Here is a 22556-nt window from a genome sequence, read left to right as displayed (position 1 = left end):
CCAGGGGCTCCACCAGAGCTTCTGCCTCCCCCGGCCCGCCCGGAGCTCCACGAATCCTGATGCCTCTCCCGGCCGCCCCTCCGCCCCGACCCGCCCCGCTGCGCTGGGTGGCCGCCGGGGGCGGTGCCTGTGTCCCCGCCGCCAAGCCGGGCCGGGCGGGCGGGGCGGCAGGTGGCGCGGATGTCGCTTTGGAAAGGGGCGGGCGGCGGCGCAGGCGGATGCTGCGCTCGCTCCTCCTCCTCCGTCGTCGCCGCAGCCGCCGCCTCCTGCGCCTCGTCGTATCGCGGCGGTGGCGGGCAGGCTCCGGCCGCGGCCCCGCAGCTTCTCGCCGAGGCGGCGCGGCCTCCGCTCCCTCCTTCCTTGCCTCGGTCGCTGCCCGGCCCCGGCGCAATGTCGGGCGGCGCGGCGAGCGCCCCTAAGCCCCTCCCGTCCTCCGGGCCCAAGTCGCTGCGGGAGATGCCGCATCCCCTGGCCACGTCCAGCAGCGAGGAGATGGGGCCGGCGCTCACCCCCAGCCCCGACCTGCTCCTGCCCCGCAGCATCGCCGACAAGGTATGTCCCGGGGGAAGGAGTTGCGGCATTTGAGAGGGCCTCTGGTGTTGAAGGAGAGCTGGGAGGACTGTGTGTGTGTGTTTCCCTGACACATCCCTTTTCCCGGCTTCGTCTCGCCGTGGGGAGAGAAAGCCCTAGGCGCTGCTGACATCCACTGCAAGAGCACAGGGCAGCTCCGGGGGGAGAAGACATCGTGTCCCTTGCTGCGGAGAACCGTCTGGGACACTGGTAGTCGCGCTGTCAGAGGAGGGTTGCGAGAGGCAGGATTTTATTTACTATGTCTCCTGTGGCTCATACTCTACAGATCGGTGTAAATTTTTCAGGCATTGCTGCAGCTCCTTTGCCGTCTCCTTCCTGTAGTCCTCACGGGGAAGAGGCTTTGAGCTGGCATGGTTTCCTTATCATCAGCTTGTTTGTGATTGTCCTTTCCAGGCTGAATTCCTGCTCACTTCTTCCCAGCACTAGTACCAACACGGTGTTCTGCAGGAGTATCTGTGTTTGTTTTCCCTTCTCTAGGTTTGGGATATGTTCACAGGACAGTAGCGAATTCTGTGAAGTGCCTTCCTCGTGGTAATAATTCGGTAGTGGCAGTATAGCACTGCCGATACATTAACTATGCTTGCAAGGACTTGTATCCCTGTAGACAAGTCTTCCTGAAATTTTTAAGGTAGGATTTCCTGGGAGCAAGAACTGCAAAGGATGATGTGGATTTAAATGCAGTTCTGGTACAGGTGGTTCGTGCATACAAGGTTTTGCTGAGTTGGTGGTGGCAAGAAGTGCTTCTTCTGTGGCTGTTGTCCTGGGGAATATGGAGCTGCTTCTGGGTAGGATGGATCCCTTAGGCTCCAAAAACCTTGAGGCTGTCAGCAGTATCTAGCCCAGTACCCTCCCATGCTACAGGAAAGTAAGTCAAGGTAGCCTGGCCTCTTCAGTATTTCACCATCTGCTGTGTGCAGCTGTGATGTAGGGATTCAGCACTTCTTCCTTCCCATGTAAGGAGTCCTCTTCTTGAACATTTGCCCACTGTTGCTCTAGTGAGAAGCAATGTTTACCTTCTCTTCAAGAATTTAGGCCTTCATCTAACAAATGAGTCAATTGATGACCTGCGGAGAAAAGGGTGACTAAGGCAGGGGTAGAAATTAGGGAGGTTTTTGTCAGTGATGGATGGTTTAGTGATCTAACTAGGTTGATGTCTGGCAAACCTGTAGCAATAGAAATTGGCAGCTGCCTTCACAAGTCTTGCCAGCTGAGAAGCTGCAGCTGTTGGCACAGTCTATCCACACTGCTGTAGAGCTGGTGAGAAGCAGTGTTATAAGGAGTATCTTTCACCCTGTAATGTCGTTCCTCAGTTGTATTGAAGAACTTCTTTGCTTTTGGAGTGCAAGCAAGCTTCTCTCTGCTTTACTGCTTTGAGGTTTTGAGAAGTGTATCAGTATTCCTGACAGCCTGGGAGCAGAAATAACTCTAGATTTAGGCTTTGGTCAGCTAACTTCTCATAAGTGGGTCAGCTAACTTCTCATAAGTTCTTGCCCAGATTTTCCATTGGCAATAGAAATGAAATCCACCTTCCTATACCCTGCATGTAGTACCTGTAGTTCTGTTCTAGGCACTTGGCAGCATAGAAATACTCTAAAAGGCAGAGCAAAACTGTCTGTGGTACGTGATGTTTAGACTTGAGTGCAGTTCTGTGCTTGACCTGGAAATGACACTAGGCTATGATCCTTGCAGAATAAAAGTAGGAAGAGAGAATATGGTATTTTTTTCCTTCTAGCTGCATTATCAGAAAAAGCCGTATGTCTTATCCTGTTGATGGAAGGAGATCAACAGCTTTGCTGTGTATGGGATATCCCTTCTTCAGCTTAATATGTCATACACTGGCAAGAAAAAAAATGTAGTAACTTCTTTTCCATCTCAGAAAAAAAAAAAAAGAGTAAACAGGTGTTCTAGCTTTAAGGCAATGCCTGCACTGTGCATTAAGTAGTATAGAGAGGGAGTAGAGTAAGTGGAGGTAAGCAGATAAAACCACTTTTTGGGTGGTTTGTATGTCTCAGTCTCAGAATCGTGGAATAGTCTGGGTTGGAAGGGAGCTCAAAGATGACCTAGTCTAACCTCTGTGCTGTGGACAGGGACTCCTCACTACATCAGGTTGCTCAGAGCTCCATCCAGTGTGGCCTTGGACACTTCCAGTGCTAATCTTAAAAATCTTAATCTCTGATGATGGATTATTATCTTTTGAGAGACTGGCTCATTAATCAACTAATAGTGCTGAGTAACTTCAATAGCTGAGTAACAAAGGGAGGTCAGCATTCAAGTCTGACTTAGGCTTAAAGCTCTGCATTAGTTATTTATTGATACTTTACTAGGAGCTGTTCTAATCTTCTATCTGGTCTTTTTAGAGAACCTGGTGGAGATTGGTACTGCAGAAATTTTGGTCCAAGTCTCCTGCCTCAAAGTGTCTTTGAGACAGATTTTTTAGGGACAACTGTCCATATTCAGACATGTACTAGGATATCACTTTAGGAAGAGGGCTAGTGAAAATAGGTGGTAGCCCATCACCATGAAGTGGATAATTCGCTTTTTCTGGTTTCCTTGTGTTTCCTCTGAGCAAATACTTCCTAAATTCTGCTGCAAGCTTCAAGTACCTAAGACTGTAATCCTCTGAGGGGAGAAAGTTCAAAAGTAGAGGGAGGTTTTCTGCCCAGAAGGTGCTTCAATTTTCATTCCCACTGATGTATAGCATAGAAGTGGCTGAACCTCTGCCATCACTGCTTTGTATTGTTTAAAGCATGCTTTTCTTACTTATTTTTTTTTATCCATTGAGAAAGAACACCACTTTATCCTGAGTCAGAGAAACCTGGAGGACAGGAACACTTGCCTCTGTCTCCTTTTGGATTTTGATTCAAATATGGGAATAATGTAGTATTTCAGATCCTGTGTAACTTTAATGTCTCATAAACCTTAGGTTGCTGTTCAAGAACAGTGGCTAATGCTACTAGAGCAATAGGTCATTGGAAAGGGAAGGAAAATCTTTTGTACTGTTTACTGAGGCCATCTAAGTAGACTAGTCTTAAGTTTTCTGAATCTTAGGAAGAGGGCTGCAGAACTTTTGTTATATGAAGTAGTGTTTTTATCCTGACTTGTAATGGACAGTAGTTTTAGAAAACAGGACACCTTGACTTTTGACAGTGTCTTATCTCTTAAATGAAAAGGACATTTTAGCCAAGCACTTGACTTTTACAGTCACGTTGCAGGAGACATGAAACACTTGAGTTGTAGATTCTTGTTTCTAAAGCATTTATATATGTCATGGTTTGAGAGGAAGTGAGTTTTTTTGGGATGCTGTGGTCAAACCAATAGGTGCTCAGATTTGAATATTGGCACCTGGTGTGGCTGCTGGGGACATGGATACGCCTCTGAGAACACGGGGGTTAAAAGCGGAGAACTCCCAGGAAAACTTTCTCTTTGTTCGGGTCAGGGAAAGGCTCAGGCCTCTCCCCTGCCCGGCTGCTGCGGCTGGGCGGGGGAGGGGAAGCCATGCGGCCGGGTGAGGTAGGCCCGGGCCCTGAGGATGGAAGGGTGGAGGAGCAAGAGGCATTGGGCAGCCAACAACACCCCCGCCTCCCCAGGGTGGGGAGAGAGAGAGAGAGAGAGAGAGAGAGAGAGAGAGAGAGAGGAAATGGGCCACAAGAGAAGTGGAGAAGAATCTTAGGTGGCAGGAGATGATGGAGTGGCCGGACGTTTGTATAGCCATGGACAGAACCATTTTTCCTGTGACACAGAGACTGCATTTAGGGGGAGGCAATGGCGCAGAGCCAAGGGAGTGCAGTGATGTTATGTGAAAGAGTGCGTAAACAGAGACAAGGTTGAGGAGGTTGGTTGGTGCCCTCGATCTTCAGTGGAGGAGAAGATCTCTCTTTTTGAGACCCCTTGGCCCCAGGGGGTGAAATGTGGGGGGGACAGGTGTCCTGAAAGTGAGAGACTGTGCTTTTTTTTTTTTTGGAACTGGACAAAGCACCCTTAAAAGGAAGACCCTAGAAGCAGCTCTGGTCCATGTTTAGTGGTGAGAGCACTGGATGTGGAAGGAAGAGGTCACGATGGCAAATGTTCTCTGAGTGGTGCCATGAGTGACATGGAAAGGGTGGTGATGGACTGAGAGTTGGTGATCTGAGGGATGGATGTTTTGGAAATTTGGTGGGGGGAGGAGGGGTGTTTTTGGACATTTTCAGTCTTTCTGTGTGTTTCTTTTTACATATAGTTGTAGGTTAATAAAGTTTTCTTTATTCTTAAGTTGGAGCCTGTTTCACTCTATTCCTGGTCACAACTCACAGCAGACACCTGGGAGAATGTATTTTCATGGGGGCACTGGCATTGTGCCAGCATCAAACCATGACAATATATTGGCCATGTGTTTCTGTAAAGATCTTTCTGTTCCCCTGAAATCTTATTGCTTAAAATACTGTCTTGATGCCTGAGGACCTTTGAGTGAGTGAGTGTCTTTGAGTTTATTCTCCTTTCACCCCGCTAGCTTTCAGAGGAGGCAGCTAAAGCTGAACCTGAGTGCTACCATGTTTCTTGTGTTTTGTCGTTTTTTTCCTTTTATTTGGTTGGGGTTTTTTTAACATCACGTGGGAGGAGAAACATGCAGAAGAAAACAATTTCCCAAGTTGCATGGCAGGTTAGTTGTAGAATTAAAATAATTGTAAAACTGAAGCCTTGCTGGTTTAGCTTTTGGAACACATAAAAGCTAATTAAGATTTCGTTTTTAGAGTAGATACACTGCCGAGGAGGGCAAGACATGGGGAAGTGTCTGAATTTCTCTCTGCCTTTTCTTTTTTAATAAAGAAGGAAGTTCTGCTTGTGCATGTGCTCAAGTTTGTCACTTTCAATAGCAGATCTGCTCTGTGCACCAGGACAGATGCTTTGACAATTAGGAGAAAAGGCAGTATTAAAAGGTTACTGAGTTTAGAGCAGAGGTGAGAAGTAGACAATATTTTGCTCCGTGAAGGCTTGGATTCAGGCCCTCTGAGGCTATGTAGATTTAGTAGGCTGCTGCTAAGATTGGGAAGTGCCAGGCTATGCAGAGTTAGAAAGGAAGTGTTCTGTGTGGCTTAGTTTCGCTGTCGTCTAGCTGTGATCCCTCAAGACTTGTATAATCTAAGAGTATCTTCCTAACATGGTGGTGTTGGCTATTCTTGCTGTGGTCTGCCTTGACACTGGCAGCTGTCTGATAAGAGTCCTGATTCACATCACTGGTTTCCTCCCAAGAACTCCAAAACATTTCATATCCCACCTGTCCTAGGACTCGGGCTCCCTTGTCGTTTTTTAGACATTTCTGACTGCTGCAACTGTACTTGTGGCCAGCTACCTGTAACTTTCTCAGCTTTTATTCTTGGAAGCTCTGCCTACCTTGTTTTTGCCTCAGTTAACTCTATACAGCTGATGGGAGCTTCAAGGCTGTTTTACAGGCAGTCTATCAAGCAGATAGCAGAGCTGATGTGGAATACCAGGCTTGTAGTGAATGCATACCTTGAATTTGCTAGTTCATGGAGATGGACTCCAAGACTCCTACTGCAAACTTCTGGTTACTAACTGAAAACTATTGTTTGCATGCTCCTCTCTTTCCAAGTTGCCACCCTGGTGAATTCCTAGACTTCTTATTAGCACTTTATCAAATATCCTTGGTGTTTGCTGGAGTGCTGTTACATAGCGCTTACTCTGAAAGGGAGCCTGGCACCTCTCCAATTCCAAAAAATATACTGGGAGTTTGAGGCTCTACTTCCAGCCTCCTTGGCTGCTATTTTATGATTATTGCTCTTAACTTTATCCACCTACAGATGAAACCAGTTTACAGTGTAATCTGAAAGCTTAAAATAGATCTGCATGAGCTTCTACAAACTTAATTTTCTGACTAGATGAGAACTTAGACTCGCACCATGTATTGTTCTTAAAGGAAGCTGGAGGTAAATTCTCAGTTTTGGGACAGACTGAAGACTGTAGAAAGTCAAACTGAAGTTGGTGAACTTGAGAAACAGTGTCAGTATGGATGGGTTGATCTATGCTCCTATCTACAGGATGCAAAAATGACAGTCACAGGGAAGCTGAGGCTAGAAGGCACTTCTGCATATTGTCTTGTCCAACCTTTTGACTCAGATAGGCCAGGCTGCCCAGGATCCTGTGAAGTTGTTTTTTGAACAGCTTTCTGGGCATCCTGTTCCTGCATCCAGTCACCCACAAAGTAAAATATCTTTTTAATATTTAAGTGAAACTTCCAGTATTTAAATTTTCACTAAAAAGAGTCTGTTACTTCCTTCTGTACATGGTTCCATCAAATATTTATCCTTACTGATAAGATTCCCTGAGCATTATTATCTCCAGGCTGTTTGCCTTCTTTGCCTTGAGACACGTTGTTGGCTCTTGGTCAACTTTTCCATCGCTGTCTGTGGGGTTTTTTTTTTCATTCCCTGTGCCAAACTGCTTTTCAGTCGATCAGCCTCCAGCACACACTGCTGCATGGGGTTGCTCCTGGCTGGTGCATGACTTTGCGTTTCCTCATATCGAATTTTTTGAGGCATCCCACAGCCCATTTCTCCAGCCTGTTGTGGTCTTCCTCAATGACAGCACAGACATCTGATCAAGGATTCTATGCAGTTGTGTACTCTCAGTACAGTTGCTGAGGATGTATCCTGTTCCATCATTTAGTTCCTTAATGATTATAGTTGCCTTCCCGTTTAGAAATGGGAAAGGGTACTTTCATGGTATCTTACACCATAGGTGCTCTAGTACTGTTGTGAAACTCAGTGGTCTCCATGAAACAACTACAGCCAGTTTCTTGAATTGAACTTCTTTTTGAACAACATGAAGGATGGCTGGCAAGTTAGAACAAACACTTGAATCAGCATAACTATTTTAGTACCATTACTTTTTCAATCTCTCCTGGTAAAGCTAAACATAGCTTCTTCTGTACAACAGTGTTATTACTTTGTGGTTCTTACTTCAGCTTAATGGAGGGAGGGGTGTATACTTTGAGGTCGAATTCAGTGTTGCACAGCTTTCATAATATTTTCAACAGGATTGCTTCATACATAATGAGATAGAGTATTGGAAACATAGAGCATACATAGAGCAAGTTGGTTCTTCAGGTTTCAGAAGGATGAGTCTTGGAGTAACTTGTCAGCCATGGAAAAAGTTATGCTTGATTTTGAGAAGGAATCCTCAGCTGCCTGTGCTGGAGTGCCTTAAACTTAACCAAGTAGCTGAATGTTTTCCAACCTCATTCATGGATAGGAAGGGATAACCACTTTGATAACAAAGTTCTCTGATTACTGTTATATGGGGACCACCTCCTACTATCAGTGCCTCAGGAAGCATGTCCCTGTAATTGATGGTGGGAGGGGCAGAGGATAAAGAATGAGGGTTTGCCATTGACACACCTATCTGGGAGACCTCAGTTCCTAGATTTATGTGCAAATTGTTGTCCTGGTGTCTTCTAGCATAGTGGTGTACTCTTGTGGTATCTTAAACAGATGGTCTGGCTGTCACATGCTGCTCCAGCACTGAGCTGGGAGACTGCTCTCTGTAAAGTAGGTCAGGAGACAAGGCAGCAGCTCTTTTGGTGCAGTGGAGTTAGTGCCACTGCAAGAAAATCTACTTGCCACACCTGAAATGCATATTTAAGATTGTAAATTGCATGTGCTTTAAGTCTGCGGAAGACATTTATAAGTCAATTTAAAATGGCACTTTATCTTGTGTATTTCTCAGAAATAACTTTGCTGAGGCTTGTTCTCTGCTGACCATGAGCAAGATCTTACATGTTGTAAGATCTGTACTGACTCTTTAAGTTGTGACTGAGTTGACTGCCTGAGCCTGGATTCCAGTGCACCTGAAATTTCCAAGATCTTGTGGCTGGTAAAAACTGCTTGCATCATTAGGATGTAATGGTGAAAAAAGGTCTGAACTCCACCATGGCAGCTATAACTGGGAAGTAAAATCTGTGGAAAGTTACTCTTCAAGGGGGAACAGTTTCTTTCCAGTTACTAAGATCAATAACTGACAGCAAGGTAGTTACTAGCTACCAGTTGCTACCAGAGCAGTGCCATCAGTTCAATTACCAGTTGAAGATGGAAAAAAAAAACTCTAGTAAGCTGCAATTATTTTAATGAGTTATCATTTCCATTACCAGTCCAACTTAAATGGCCTTCAAAAAGGGCAGGAAGGAAGACACAGAGGGAGCTACTGACTACTCAGCCTCACCTCCGTCCCTGGAAGGGTGATGGAACAATGAATTTTGGTAGCCATCTTAATCCAGAGAGGATGAAAAGGTGATCAGAAGTAGTCAGCATGGATTCACTAAATCATGCTTGACCAAACTGATTGCTGGCTGTGAAGAAACAGCTACCTGTTGGATGAGCAGTGGATGTTGTCTTCAGAAAGGCTTCCAGGCACTGTCTCTTAAAACATCCTCATAGGGAAACTCAGGGAGAGTGGACTGGATGAGTGGACAGGGAGGTGGATTGAGAACTGGCTGAACAGCAGATCCCAGAGTCATAATCAATGGCACAAGCTCTAGTTGGAGGCTTGTTCCTAGTTGTGTCTCCCAAGGTACAGTAGTGGGCCCAGTCTTGTTTAATTTACCCATCAATGGCTTGGATGAAGGGCAGAGGCCTCCTCAGCAATTTCACTGACAACACAAAGCTGGCAGCAGTGGCCGATAGCCCAGAGGGCTGTGCAGCCCTTCAGAAGGACCTCAGAGCCTGGAGAGATGGGCACAGAGGAACCTTCTGAAATTCAGCCAAGGCAAGGGCAGGGTCCTGCCCCTGGGGAGGGACAACCCCAGGCACCAGCACAGCCTGGGGGTGACCTGCTGGGAAGCAGCTCTGTGGAGAAGGAGCTGGGGGTCCTGTGGACAACAAGCTCTCCGTGAGCCAGCAGTGCCCTGGTGGCCAAGAAGGCGGTGACATCCTGGGCTGCATCATGAAGAGCAGTGCCAGCAGACTGAGGCAAGTGACCCGGCCCCTCTACTCAGCCCTGGAGAGGCCTCACCTGGAATGCTGTGTCCAATTCTGGGCTCCTCAGTACAAGAAAGGCATGGAACTCCTGGCCCAGGTCTAGCAGAGGGCATCAAAGAAGATTAAGGGAATGGAGCATCTCTTAGTGAGGAAAGGCTGATGGACTTGGGGCTTTTCAGCCTTGAGAAGAGGCAGCTGAGAGAATCTCAACAATGCTGATGAGTATCTGAAGGGAGGGTGTCAAGAGGATGGACCAGGCTCCTCCCAGTGGTGCCAAGCCATGCAACAAAGACCAGTGAAGCAGACATGTGCACGAGAAGTTCCAGCGGAATATGAGGAAGAGCTTTACTGTGTAAGAGATGGAACATTGAACAGGCTGCTCATGGAGGTGTATTCTCACTAGAGATATCCAAGAACTGTCTAGGTGCAATAATGTGCAACATGCTCTGGGTTAATGCTGCTTGAGCAGGGAGGCTGGGCCAGATGACCCAATGTGATTCCCTCCAACCTTACCTATTCTGCGATTCTGTGTTTTGACAGGTGAATTTATGGGACAAATTCTACTTTATAAATTGGGTAGGTCAAGGGATGGAAAGAGATGTCATCTTCATCTGGAGGTGATGTTACAATACCAAAACTGTTGATTCTCCACCAGATATTTCACTTAAATCAGGAGGTATTTATTAGAGTAAGCACTTAAGTGATACTGGTTAGTGGAACTAGGTGAAATGGTTCTGAAAATTGAGACAATAATCCAAGGTTCATACAACAGGCAAGGAAAGTGTTTAGCCAAGAGCTGTGATTGGTGTGGTCCAGAAAGCATAAATCCTGTTAGAGAGCATTATTGCCTTAGAGCCACATTCAGAGCTTCTACACTGTGATCAGAGCTTCTACACTGTGACTTCAGTGAAGTGATGCACAACAGGTGACATGCTACTTTGGAAGTGAAAGTGGTGGTGTATATAACCCTTAAAGATGAGTTTCTCCTTTGTCGTCTTAGGCATCTTGGTTGAAGACAAGCATTGCACAAATGTATGGGAGCAAAGACATGGGAAAAATGTGTAGTACTCTGGTTTGCAGGAAAATGTAGAGAATGTAAAATGCAAACTTGCTTTTAGATCATGCCTCAAATTACAGAGACCTGTGAAGAATGACAGCCTCACTTCCTGTCTTGGAGTAATCAATAGTATTACTACTGCAGTGATCTGTAGTAGTAATGGGAGGCTTACAGCACTGAAGGACATGCTTTTGTAATGATTATCAATCTGTGCTTTGACTTCATGCTGAGTTTAAGTCTGAAAAAGCTTCCCTACCTTAAAGTTTCTCTTTTCTCACTTTTCCAGTAAGCTTGAATGATTCTGTGTGTTCCTTGAAAAGGGATCCTTTGCAGACAGGTGTTGTTCAGGGGCTGGGAAGCCTCCTCCTCATCACTGGTGCAGATGGTGTTAGCAGTAGGCACTTTGAGCTAACTCTGTGGTGAAAGCAGTGGCATCTGGTAGTGATAGACTACCCAGATGATAGAAGCTCATGATTTTCTGAGTGGAACCTTTGCTTTAGCTTTTTAGATGCTAGAATAACGCAAATTAAGTGAAATTTTTGAATACTGACAAGATGAAATTGTGGGTTTTGGATTGTTGCCCAGAAAATCTGTGGACATCTTTAATCAATGCCATTTATTGCAAGTGATCATCCTGACCTCTTCACAATTTGTATGATGACTCCCAGTGTGCTGACTAGCCTGCTTCTGGATCAGTATAGTTCACTTGAAGCCATGTGTGCCTCTTATGTGCCTTTGTGGCTGTGATAAGCCTAGACTATTGACTAAAAGGTGTTTCTCTAGATAGATTAGTCTGTAGATCTCAAGTTATCGTGGGTTGAGGTGGCCCAATGCCAGGCACCCACGAAAGCTGTTCGCTCACCATCTCCTGCCATAGCTGGGCTGTGGAGAGAAAGAAAATTAATGAAGGGTTCATGAATTGAGATTAGGACTGGGAGAAAACACTTCAAGGGAAAACCAGGCTCAACTTAAGTTACAAAGTGAATTTATGACTATAACAGAATCAGAGGAGGATAATCAGAAGTAAAATAAGCCCTTAAACACCTTTTTCCCCCTAGCCCCTCCCTCTTTCCTACCAACAGCGCAGGGAGGCAGGGCATGGGGGTTTGGTCATCACCGAGATTTTCTTCCACTTCTCCGGGAGAGGAGTCTTCCCCTGTCAGGCCGTGGGGTCCATCCTATGGGAGACAGTTCTCCATGAACTTCTCCAGCATGGGTCCACTCTCACAGACAGCAGCCGCACTGCGCCTGCTGCAGCATGAACTCCCCCCTTGGGCAGACAGTCCTCCCAAAACTGCTGCAACATGGGTCACTTTTTCCATGGGGTGAAGTCCTCCAAGGACAGGCTGCTCCAGCCTGGAACAAGGGCCCTCTCCACCAAGTCTCCTGCTGGATCACAGCCTCCTCCAGACATCCACCTGCTCTGGCATGGGCACCTCCCCCACGGGCTGTGGGTGGATCTCTGCATCCCCCTTGGATCCCCACGGGCTGTGGGTGGATCTCTGCATCCCCCTTGGAACCCCACGGGCTGTGGGTGGATCTCTGCATCCCCCTTGGATCCCCACGGGCTCTGGGTGGATCTCTGTATCCCCCATGGATCGCCACGGGCTGTGGGTGGATCTCTGCATCCCCTGTGGATCCCCATGCCTGTGGGTGGATCTCTGCATCTCCCGTGGATCCCCATGGCTGTGAGTGGATCTCTGCATCTCCCATGGATCCCCACACACTGCAGGAACACAACTGTTTCACCATGGTCTTACCACAGCCTGCAAGAGGAATCTTGGCACCTCCTCCCCCTCCTTCTGACCTTGGTGTCTCCATGTTGTTTCCTTCACGTGTTCTCACCTCCTTCTCTTCTCTGACTACAAGCAAAAACCTGTGACTTTGTTTTGGTTTTCTTCTTAAATATGTTATCAGAGAGGTGTTACCAACTTCTCTAGTTTTGGCCAGTAGCATGTCCATCTTCAGAGCCATCAGGGATTGGCTCTGCTGGACACTGCGGAAGTTTCCAGCAACTTCTCACAGAAGCCACCTCTGTGGCTCCCTGGCTACCAGAAACCAGGCTGTGCAAAACCAATACAAAAGTCCATCAGTCTCTATAGATAGTTTTCTTATTGTGAGGAAATATTTTGTGATTGCTTTTCCTCAATTTTTCTCCTCAAAGCAGCAACTAAAGCGGTCATGCTGTGTGGGTTTTGGTTTGGGTTTGTTTGGTTTGGTTAGTTTAGGGTTGTTTGTGGGTTGTTTGGTTAGGTTGCTGTGTTTGTTTGGTTTGGTTAGGGTTGTTTTTTTTTTTTTTCTTTCAACAGATAAGCACTTTGTTTATTTTATCCCTTTGAGAGCAAATGCCTTTCTGCTGGAAAATGTCTTGTATATCAGCAAATGTGATAGAGGGATATCGCTTAAATTGCACCTGCATAAACTAACTCTGAGAGCTTCTCCAAGAGTACACTCCTCCAGGTCTTCCAGGGCATGAGATGTAAACATGAATACTCCCCTCTAAGTATCTTTGCCTCTGGCCTCTGTTACTTGCACAGTGGTACCTTGTCAGTATGACTTGCTCTCACAAAATCTTCACTCGTCTGTGTCAGGAAAACTATTGCAAGTCATCTGAAACAGAGAGCATGAGGGAACCCACATTGTAGTGTATGCATATTCTTTCTTTCTTGTTTAAATGAAATAATCACTAGGATACTACAGTGCTTTCCAGCCCTCTTATCTCTTTCCCTCATATTTCTTCTCTGTTTCTCCTCAATCCTTTGCATCTGTTCACATTGAAAAAACCCAGCATATTACTGTTTGCTCTCAAAAGCCAAATGAACAGTTTGGTGACACTGGGTAGCTGGATAACAGATGTAACAACGAAATCTGCTTCTAGAGAGTGGAGGGAAAACCCCAGCTTCTGCATGATATGTCTGCAGAGCTTTAACACAAAACTGTATGTCTCTAGGAGAAGGCAGTTTAGTTTGGACAAGCTTAATAAACTGTTCCATCTGTAATCAGATATAAATCTAGTTTCCTGGATTGGGAATGATTCCTAGTCATATGCAGCATTCAAGTTTTCCTGCTCATGGTCTGAAATCCTGGCTGCTGCTTTGCTATGTAGAAGGTCAGCGCTCAGCTTCTGAAAATGAAGCTTTAAACATAACACAGGGTTCCTTAGCCTTGTTTCTTGACAAGGTGCTCTTTAACATGTTGAAATATTTGTGGTGTTTTTGTGCACACAACTGCAGAATCTCACGTAACAATTAATATTACTGGAAGAAAAACCTTTCCTGCAGACATGGAACTTAACAGAGCTAGAGTCATAAATTCCATTATTTTCTGAATCTTTCTAAGGACATGTAGCTTCTGCCATTTGTGGAGGCCTTTGAGCTCTGAAGATAGACTTGAATTGGTGCCTGTTGCCTACTACTGAAAACCATAGAAGGACAAAAAAACCTCTAGCTCTTTTAAAGGAGCATCCAAGTTCTGCCCAAACCTTAAACTCTATTGCTTCCTATCAGGTCATAATCACTTTTATACTACTTTCTGCAGCTTAAACACAACTGAACTAATCATGCTGCACAGTTGCCAGCCTGGCAGTTTGCTTAGGAAGACAGATTCAGCCTTATGCAAGGACTCAAGTGCTCTAAAAACAGATGTAAAAGCTAGCCTTGTATCTGAAACTTCTTATTTTAAGAGAAAAACTCATCCTGTGGATGAGCTACCTCTCGATATTTACCACAGTAAGGAAGCTATGGTAATCTTGAAGTTGTTCCTTGCACTTTATTTCCTGTGCAAAGGATTTGGGGGATGTGCATGTCAGCTTCATGGCAGTTAGTAAGTTCAAAACATGTATTATAACTTTACATTTTGCCTTATTAATGTCTGCTGCAAATAATTACCCATTTCATCTTCCAGATGCCTGTCCTCCAAAGGCATTTGGCCTTTCATGCACAAAGCAGCACAGTAACATGGCTTATTACTAGTATTGAAAGTTTTGTCTTAACTGTTGTAAACTGTTGTAAAACATCTATTGGATTCCATTCACATTCCTGATTTTTAGAACCATAACCATGGTTCTAAAATGGTTCTAAATACGGTTCTAACCTGAACCATATTTAGGTTTAGAGTGGGATTTGCACACTCCCCCTTCTGGACCACAGAAAGAAACCTGCTTTTTATGGACTGTGGGAAGACAGACTTATAGCCAGACTGACTGTATGAGCAGATAGTCTGATGTGATACTTGGCACTTTCTTCTGACACTTTCTTTAGCCCTGGTACGCAGGAATGCTGAAACTAAGCTGTATTATAGCTGTGTCCCTAAAGACTTTAGCAACAGAGGTAGGAGATAGCTTATCGCTCTTCCTGAAAATGCTGTTTGCCAGAATGTTCCTGTGCCCACATTCTTGTTCTGTTTAGCTTAACTGGGATGACTTATTAGAAAACAAACCACAAAGTAAAATAATCCATCCTATGAAATTTGGCTGTTAACCTCAGAAACAAGGTGTGAATCCCATGACCTACATGAGAAGGCTTAGAAAATGCTTGTGTCAACCATGTGGTGCCTCTGTGAAGCTTGTTTCAGTGTTTCTCTGTCCAGCTGAAATGCAAAGAAGCACTATTCCAAGTATGATACCTGTATAAGCAAGAATGATCCCAGGCCTTAAGCAGTACCAAACTGCAGGCCGTCATGATTAGCTGTTGCATCTTAAATTCCTTTTTTTTTTCACACACTGAGGAGTGTGTCTCTAGCCAAATCTGACCGACAGAGCAGAAATAGTAGTTCAAATGATGAACACCAGAGCAAAGTCACCAGACTCATGGCTTGGCAGCATGTTTATACTTGGACACTTATTTAAAATATTCTGAGAGCAAATTGGTCTAGTCTTTATCTAGTGGATTTTTGGCTAGATGAACAAAATACCAGTTGTATTGCTGAAACTTTAGAGATGAAGCGTGGCCCTGTTAAATTGGGTATTTTCTGCCTGACCCTGCAGAACCCACAGACTCAGTTCATAATACCCTTCACAGCTAAGAAGTTTAAATTTCACTTGGGTCCTCAGCAGCCCATCATTGTTCCTCCTCTACTGACACATTAGGAGCAAGAGGAATTCCTTTTGATTTGTTCTTAGTCTCTGTTTCTCTTAAAATGGCCTCAACCTGACAGTCTGATTTTAGATGATTATTATAATGGAAACCACTGACCTCTTTGGAAAGTATCATCTTGTTCCTTGTGAGTACATCCACATAAACTGTACCATCCCTTCCATTACTGGAGAAGAATATCAGGAGCTGGCACGTGTAACAATTTACGCTTCTCCAGGACGGTAGGTCTAGACTAGAAATTTATTATCACAGTTCTTCAGTTTTTGTCAAACAACAACTTAGCACTGTCTTATTTGTGGATCAGTGTAGGAACATGGTTCTTCTTCTTGAAAATGAGCAGGGTTTTTGGCATTTAACTGTGGGGATTTTTTTTTTTAAACCCAGTTGAGTATGACTGCCTTGTTCTTTCCATCCCTTCTGTGTCCACAGCATTCTCTCTTCTCTGCACTCTGTATGCCCACTTTGGTGCCTTAAATTAACTGTTCAAAAGCAAGTGCAAGAGGCTGGGACATGTACTATCTCAGATATGTGAAGAAACAGAAGTGACCTCTGAAAAACAAAATCTGATGTTCCTGCCTGGTAGAGAAGGAAATTGAACATAAAGGGGAAGTAAATGCATTTTCTTCTGTTGTTCTGTTTCTAGCTGGTATTGAATAATAGTATTGTGTAGACTGAAATTTCACTAAACAGGTGGGTCTTCTGATAGAATACTGTACATGGATGAGCTAATCTAGGTGTAGTGGAAGATGCAGAAGTGCTTTTTCTTTCTACATGGAGTTGACCTATACAAAAAATACCTGCATTCAAAACTTGCTGGGATAAGACAAGGAGTGTTACGAATAGATCTGTGATAGCCAAGTTCATGTAAGCTTTTACAGTGCTCTCAGGAATGTTGGTGTCTAAACCACTTCAGTTTTCCAGTCACTGGCTGCCATTCCCATGTGACTTACTGTCATGTACTGAAGGTATGGAGATAAGAGTGTTCCAAAACCCAGCTATAATTGTGTGGAATTGTTGTCTGCTTAACATGGCTCTGTCATTGTGTCTTTGTGAAATGAATGGCAAAAAGCAATGGAACACCTTGAAACAGAAGGAGAAAGTCTACAGCACTCTGAATTTCGGAAGTATAGGCCTGGCTCTCAGGTCTCTAAGTTATGCAGGGGTATTTAGGGTTAAGTGCACCTCTAAACAGCAACATTTCTAAATGTCTCTTTGTGTCACACAATACTTGTTGAATGGGAGTAGTGTGCCCGCAAGCATCACATGGGTTCAGGGTAACTCTTTGCAGAGGTGAGTTTATTTGTGCTTGGAAGACCTGGCTGAGCCACATCTTCTGCTTCTTCATGGACTGCTGCTTTGACAGCAAAGCTATCTGGTTAAGCTGTACACTTTCTCAGGCAGGATAGGTGAAAACTAGCATTCATTTTCTGGAAACCTTAATATTAACTAGTTGCTTGTAACTCAGCAGAAGACTCCGTGGTCTCCACAATAAAACAATACCTATGGAAATTTAGGCCCTCAAGGTTGAGTCCTGGATGCTTTCTCTGGCAAACTACTCCCTGGGGGGAGGCTGCCATCCAGAAGACTGAATACCAAGCTCCTGAAGTTTCTACTTTTTGTAGATCCAAACTGCTCTGTAAATGGAGTTGTGGAAAATCTCCTGGGAGAAGATGACAACAGTTGGAAACTTCCCAGCTAATTTTGAATCTCACATGCAGACTTCTAGTATAAAAAATTCAGTTGAATTTTGTGTTTGGATGAAGTGAACTTCTTGATAGATTTAATATCTGTTTCTGGGCTGGCTGACTAGTCAAGGTGTTTGGAGAGCATGATTTAGCAAACTAAAGTGAAGCAGCCTTATCAGATGGCAGCCTGCATAGTTGTCAGGTTGCATTTCCAACACAGGCAGTTCGGTCCTACTTGCCTGGTACTGTAGGATACCAAACATGCTGCTAAAATCACCTGACTTCTGTATCCATAAATTCAGATGTCTTGAGGAATTCTGGGAACTTCATAGGAATGCATGAAAAGCCTGCTCTTGTGGTTGTTTCACAGCTGTATGCAAGAACCAGTAGCTCATGAACCCGAAAGTCTGAATATCATACTGTATCTACTATAGGTTGTGATCCAGGCCTTGCTACACCTTGACATGACCTACTTCAACAGATGACAAAGCTGTTTAGACTGTCCTGAGGAAGTGGAGGACAGAGACTAAGGATGTTTACTCTTTAATTTAGAAAAAGCTTTGAAACTTCGGAAAAATCTTTGTGGATGCTCACTAAGAAGTGAAGAATGTCTTGGCAAAACATGTTCTCCAAGCCACCTTTCCTGGCTAACCAGGAGCAGCCTCCTGTCCTCTCTGCTGTGGGACTGCTCAGCTTTATGGCAGACTGAGTACTGTGAGTAACAGGTACTTTGACAAAAGGCTTTGAAAGCAGTAGGTACCTGCTGTGACCTGGACTGTGCTGGTCGCTTATAATACTACCTCAGAGAGTTACTTAAAACATGGATGGGCAGCTACTTGATGCCCTAAAGGTGAAGCTGATGCATGAGCCACTGGTACTGAAGTCAGACACAGCTTGCTAGCTTGTTTATATAAAATGGATAATACTAGCCAGTATTTCAGATGCTTGTGAGTATGATAGTTCTACCAACAGGTAGAAACACAGGTGGCTGCATATCTCCTTTCCTACTAGGCTCTGCAGGACATACTCCTCTTCCTGTGGTAAAAGCAGACTAACACAAATGCTGCAGTCTTGTTTCCTGAACACCAAAAAAAAGAAAAAAATTAAATCACCCAAGTCTCATGGAAGAAAGGCTGGGAAATTAACATGACATGGAGGTGCTCTGATGGTAGGATTACAACCTGAGGTATCTTGCTGTCATACTTCAAAGCCTGTCTCTTTCTAGCAATAGCATAAGACTTAAGCAAAACTGATCCTGCGTACTGTTAAACAAGGATTCAGCAGCTATATGTGTTGTTTCTAGTGCACTTATCTGGGAGGTTCCACCCTTTCAGGAGGAGAAATAGTTTGCTTCTAACTTTGCTTTCATCTACTGAAAAGTAGCCAAGTAGCAGGGTATGATGCCAGCTGTCTTTTCCAGGGGAGGATCCTGCAGATGAGGCAGTACAGCGCAGTAACGCATCATCTCTCCTTTCCCCACCACCACAGCTAGCAGCTCTCCTGATTTGAACCGCTGCTGGTACAGAAGTTTTGCTTTATGTAGGTCTGGAGTGTTTTCATCCAATATAGAACTATCACAGCCTTTAACACCCAAGACATTCCACTGGACCCATGACTGCATGAATACACTCAAGTGCAGTGAAGTGAATTCAAACCTTCACAGACTTCTGTGCTGCTGAAAATGTGCAAGACATACTCATATGTTATTGTAACTTCCCAAGAGAATTAGTGAGGAAAGTGCTATCTTCATACTAACTGGCTTGCAGCTAACTGACTGCAAGCTCCATCTTTGGTTCTTTTTCTAGATTCTCATATTTTAAGCAGGTTCCATCACATGCTTTAAGCTCTCTTTTGGAGAGGTTTTATTACAAGCTTTTGAGATCTCCTCTGGAATCAGGCTTAAGCTGTTTTTGCAAGTTAATTGTCCTACTGGAAGCTTAGAATATGACTGGCTGCAGTTCTGGTGCAAGTTCTACGTTAATGCTCAATGCACATGGGCAATGATGAGCTGTCTTTTACTTTGGAAACAGAAACAAATTTGTCTTCTGTGGTATGAAGGTATGAAGCTACTGTGGTATCCCAAGGTTTGCTTTGCTTTTTACTCTGCTCAGCAAATTCTCTTGTCTTGCTGAACTGCAGATTTTCTGAATCCATCTCCTCTTGTTAACCTTATCTTGTCTACTGCTTATTTTGTTTGTGTAATTTCAACAGAACTTCTTATCTACTGAGTTACTGTGCCACTGCTTCCTCCTGTTGTATATGTTCCTCCTATGCTGAGTCTGAGCAAGAAGCTTGTGTAGTTTGAAGTGTCTACCTCATGTCTGAACTCGCAAGCTGTGCCTTGCTCCTCCTGCTCTTTTTGCCCTCCTGAGAGCATTTGAGTGCCTGAGTTCCTGTCTTGCTCACCTGCCAGTTAAATCTGAAACCATCTATTTGTTGGCAACTGCTTCTGTACATTAGCTGAGGGAACATATCTAACCTCAGTTAGTACACAATAGTTTAGATTACCCCTTTCCCAAAATGTCTAGGCTAAACAATTATTTTCTCTACTTCATAAGGCAGCCCTCAAGGTGAAGAGCAATGCTGCCACAGTTCTACAGTACTGCAACACACAGATGGCTCTTTTTTAAATCCCAGTACACCCATGATGATGGGCAATGACTGGTAGAAATTTAGCTGTGATTTTAGCCATTATCAAAAGCTGACCTTTGTAAGTTACTTTACCTCAAAGCTCTTGCCTGTGATTCTGTACCTTTGGCTAAAGGAGCATGGATGAACAGAGGGGGTCTCATTGACATGTGATTGCTTTGCTAAGATGTTATGTTTTGTCTGGCCACTTACAGTTGTGTGAAGTTGGGTCTAGGAAGTCATTGTGTAACTAAAACACAGTTAATGTGGTGCTTAGCTGTAGTGATGTTTCTCTGTTTGGCAACAAGGTAAATCACTCTGTGGATAAATCTATTCCTGTGCTACCATTAAAAAGATGCAAACAAAAAACTGTCCTGTCTTCTCTGAAAAGAAGAGCCATTGATCCTTAGGACTTTCTCTACAACTTGTCACACACTGACAGCTCCCTCTGCTATAAAACCAGAGCAAAAAATGTGTTAAGTTGCTGTGATAATTATGCAAGTGCAATGTGAAAAACACCAATAATTTGTTTTTAAAATATTAAAAGTTTAATAGTAATAAAATGGTTATAAAAATAGTAATACAATTAGAGTAATAATAATTTGGACAGTTTGAATTAGTACAATATGAGACAATAGAAACAAAGAGTTACAGATGTCCGGGTACCTTTTTCTGGGCAGCACAAGCCTGAAAAAGGACACCCGTTAACAAAGGATTAACCCTTAAAAGCAATAGCCTGTTGCATATTCATACACTTCATACATGATGCATAAATTACATTCAAACAAAGGATTCTGTCTGGTCATCGTCAGCTTCTTCCTCTGAATCCTAACAGTGCCTTCGAGGTGGGAAGAAGTTTGTTTCTTCTGATGAGAGGGCAATAAATTCTTCTTCTCTGAAAGATTTAGGTGTCCTGTGGCTGCTATCTCCCTGTGAGTCCTTTCTTTAAAAAAAGTATCCTACATAGCATAGTTCCTATTTTAACATTTTTTATAACCTAAAACTATATTTAACACACTACTTAAGAGAATTAATACAGCATTACTTTCTAACACAACACATATAATATTCATTTTAATATTTGCAAAAAGCCAATCACAAAATACGCATTTTTCATATGCAATAACAACTGTTATGGAGTAGTTGGTTTGTATTGAAGTGTGAGATATGAAGGTGTGTGGATGTACCATGTTAGCTATAAAGTTGTTTTGCTGTATTTTTCTTCCTAAAATAGCAACTTGCTGGATCTTTTGGCCTCTCTCTTCTCTTAGTGCTGGATGACACTCTTAGGCTGGGGAGAATGGGGATGAGGGCCTCTCCAAAAAAAAAGTAGTGTTTTCATTTGCTTAAGGACTCCAAAAGGGAGGTGTGCCTAGTCTCTTGTGCGGGAGAGTATAATCTGTGACTGTTGTGTACTGCAGTGATGGGAGTTCAGACTCTGGCTGCTGTCAACATGTGTGGAGGTTAATGGATTGGATGGGAGCCCTCTGATGGAAGTTTTGCTCCTTCCTCCATCATAGGAGTCTCCAGAGGTGAAAGCTAACTGCATTCCAGACAACTGAACTGTTGCCATTTCGCCTGAAACCTGTCTTATAAGGTCTCTTGATTTGCCTAGCTGTTTTGTTTTCAGTCTAGGTTGGCTCAGTCTCACCAGGAAGTGTTGGTTCAGCAATGCTGTCGTTCCTTAGGAATTGAAAGCAGGTTGTGCTGTACTTAGGGAAGGTATATTGGTAATGTGCTTTATCCTCAGCTCAATGCTTGAAGACTTTAGTATGTTGCCCAAGTGTCCTGGAAGAGGGTGGTCCTTGGGGATGCTGAAACAAGCAACCCTTATAATATATCAGAGAAGCTTGTCTGTGGTGTCTTTGAAAATACTATGTTTTACCTTGAGTCTGTTAAGCTTATTAAAAACTTCCTTTTTTTTTTTTTCTCTCCAATACAGGATCTCAGCCTGCCCAATGGCACACCTGTGGACACTTCTAGCCCGGCCTCCTCCTCATCTCTCCTCAACAGACTGCAGTTGGATGATGACTTGGATGTGGAAACTAGAGACCTCTTTGTTACTGTTGATGATCCCAAAAAACATGTGTGCACAATGGAGACGTATATTACATACAGGGTTACAACAAAGGTATGAAGCAATATTCTCTGTCCTAGTACTTCCTTCTTTGTGGAATAACTGGAGGTCATGCTGGATATTCACATCTTGCACTGTTTTCCTATCTTAAGGACAAGAACTGAGTGTCTTTTGGTACCTTGTGAATGTGTTGAAGATGATGACTTTTCTTAGCACAACTTATTTCAGTGTCTGAAATTGTGGAAAAAGCTTTTAACATGTCAACGTAGGTTTATTATTTTTTTGTCTCTGATTCCTAAGAATCAGAGTAAACTTGCAAGGCCAGTTTCTTTCATTAACTTCACAGTTTGTTCATTTAAGTAATCTGACACTCACTTGGTTTGAGTTCCCTTAAGGTGAATGTGCCTTGTTACTCGTTCACTGTTAATCATCTCACTTTTTGTGTCTATCCTTTTCTGA

At 43.9% G+C, this 22556-nt stretch overlaps 1 protein-coding gene across 1 annotated transcript in view; it reads left to right on the top strand.

The window, feature by feature from the left end:
* Positions 1 to 237: 237 nt before the first annotated feature.
* SNX30 (sorting nexin family member 30) overlaps positions 238 to 22556 on the top strand; it is a 52816-nt gene continuing 30497 nt past the window's right edge. Inside the window, exons 1-2 of the mRNA XM_054652149.2 lie at positions 238 to 552; positions 21963 to 22151. Coding sequence (XP_054508124.1) covers positions 391 to 552; positions 21963 to 22151 — 351 coding nt within the window. The 5' untranslated portion in view covers positions 238 to 390. The remainder of the gene's footprint in view (positions 553 to 21962; positions 22152 to 22556) is intronic.

This window comes from Agelaius phoeniceus, chromosome Z, assembly GCF_051311805.1.
Source record: "Agelaius phoeniceus isolate bAgePho1 chromosome Z, bAgePho1.hap1, whole genome shotgun sequence".
In the NCBI taxonomy this organism is placed as follows: domain Eukaryota; kingdom Metazoa; phylum Chordata; class Aves; order Passeriformes; family Icteridae; genus Agelaius; species Agelaius phoeniceus.
Note: the sequence above shows the minus strand (reverse complement) of the source record. Positions and strands in the feature narration are given on the sequence as shown.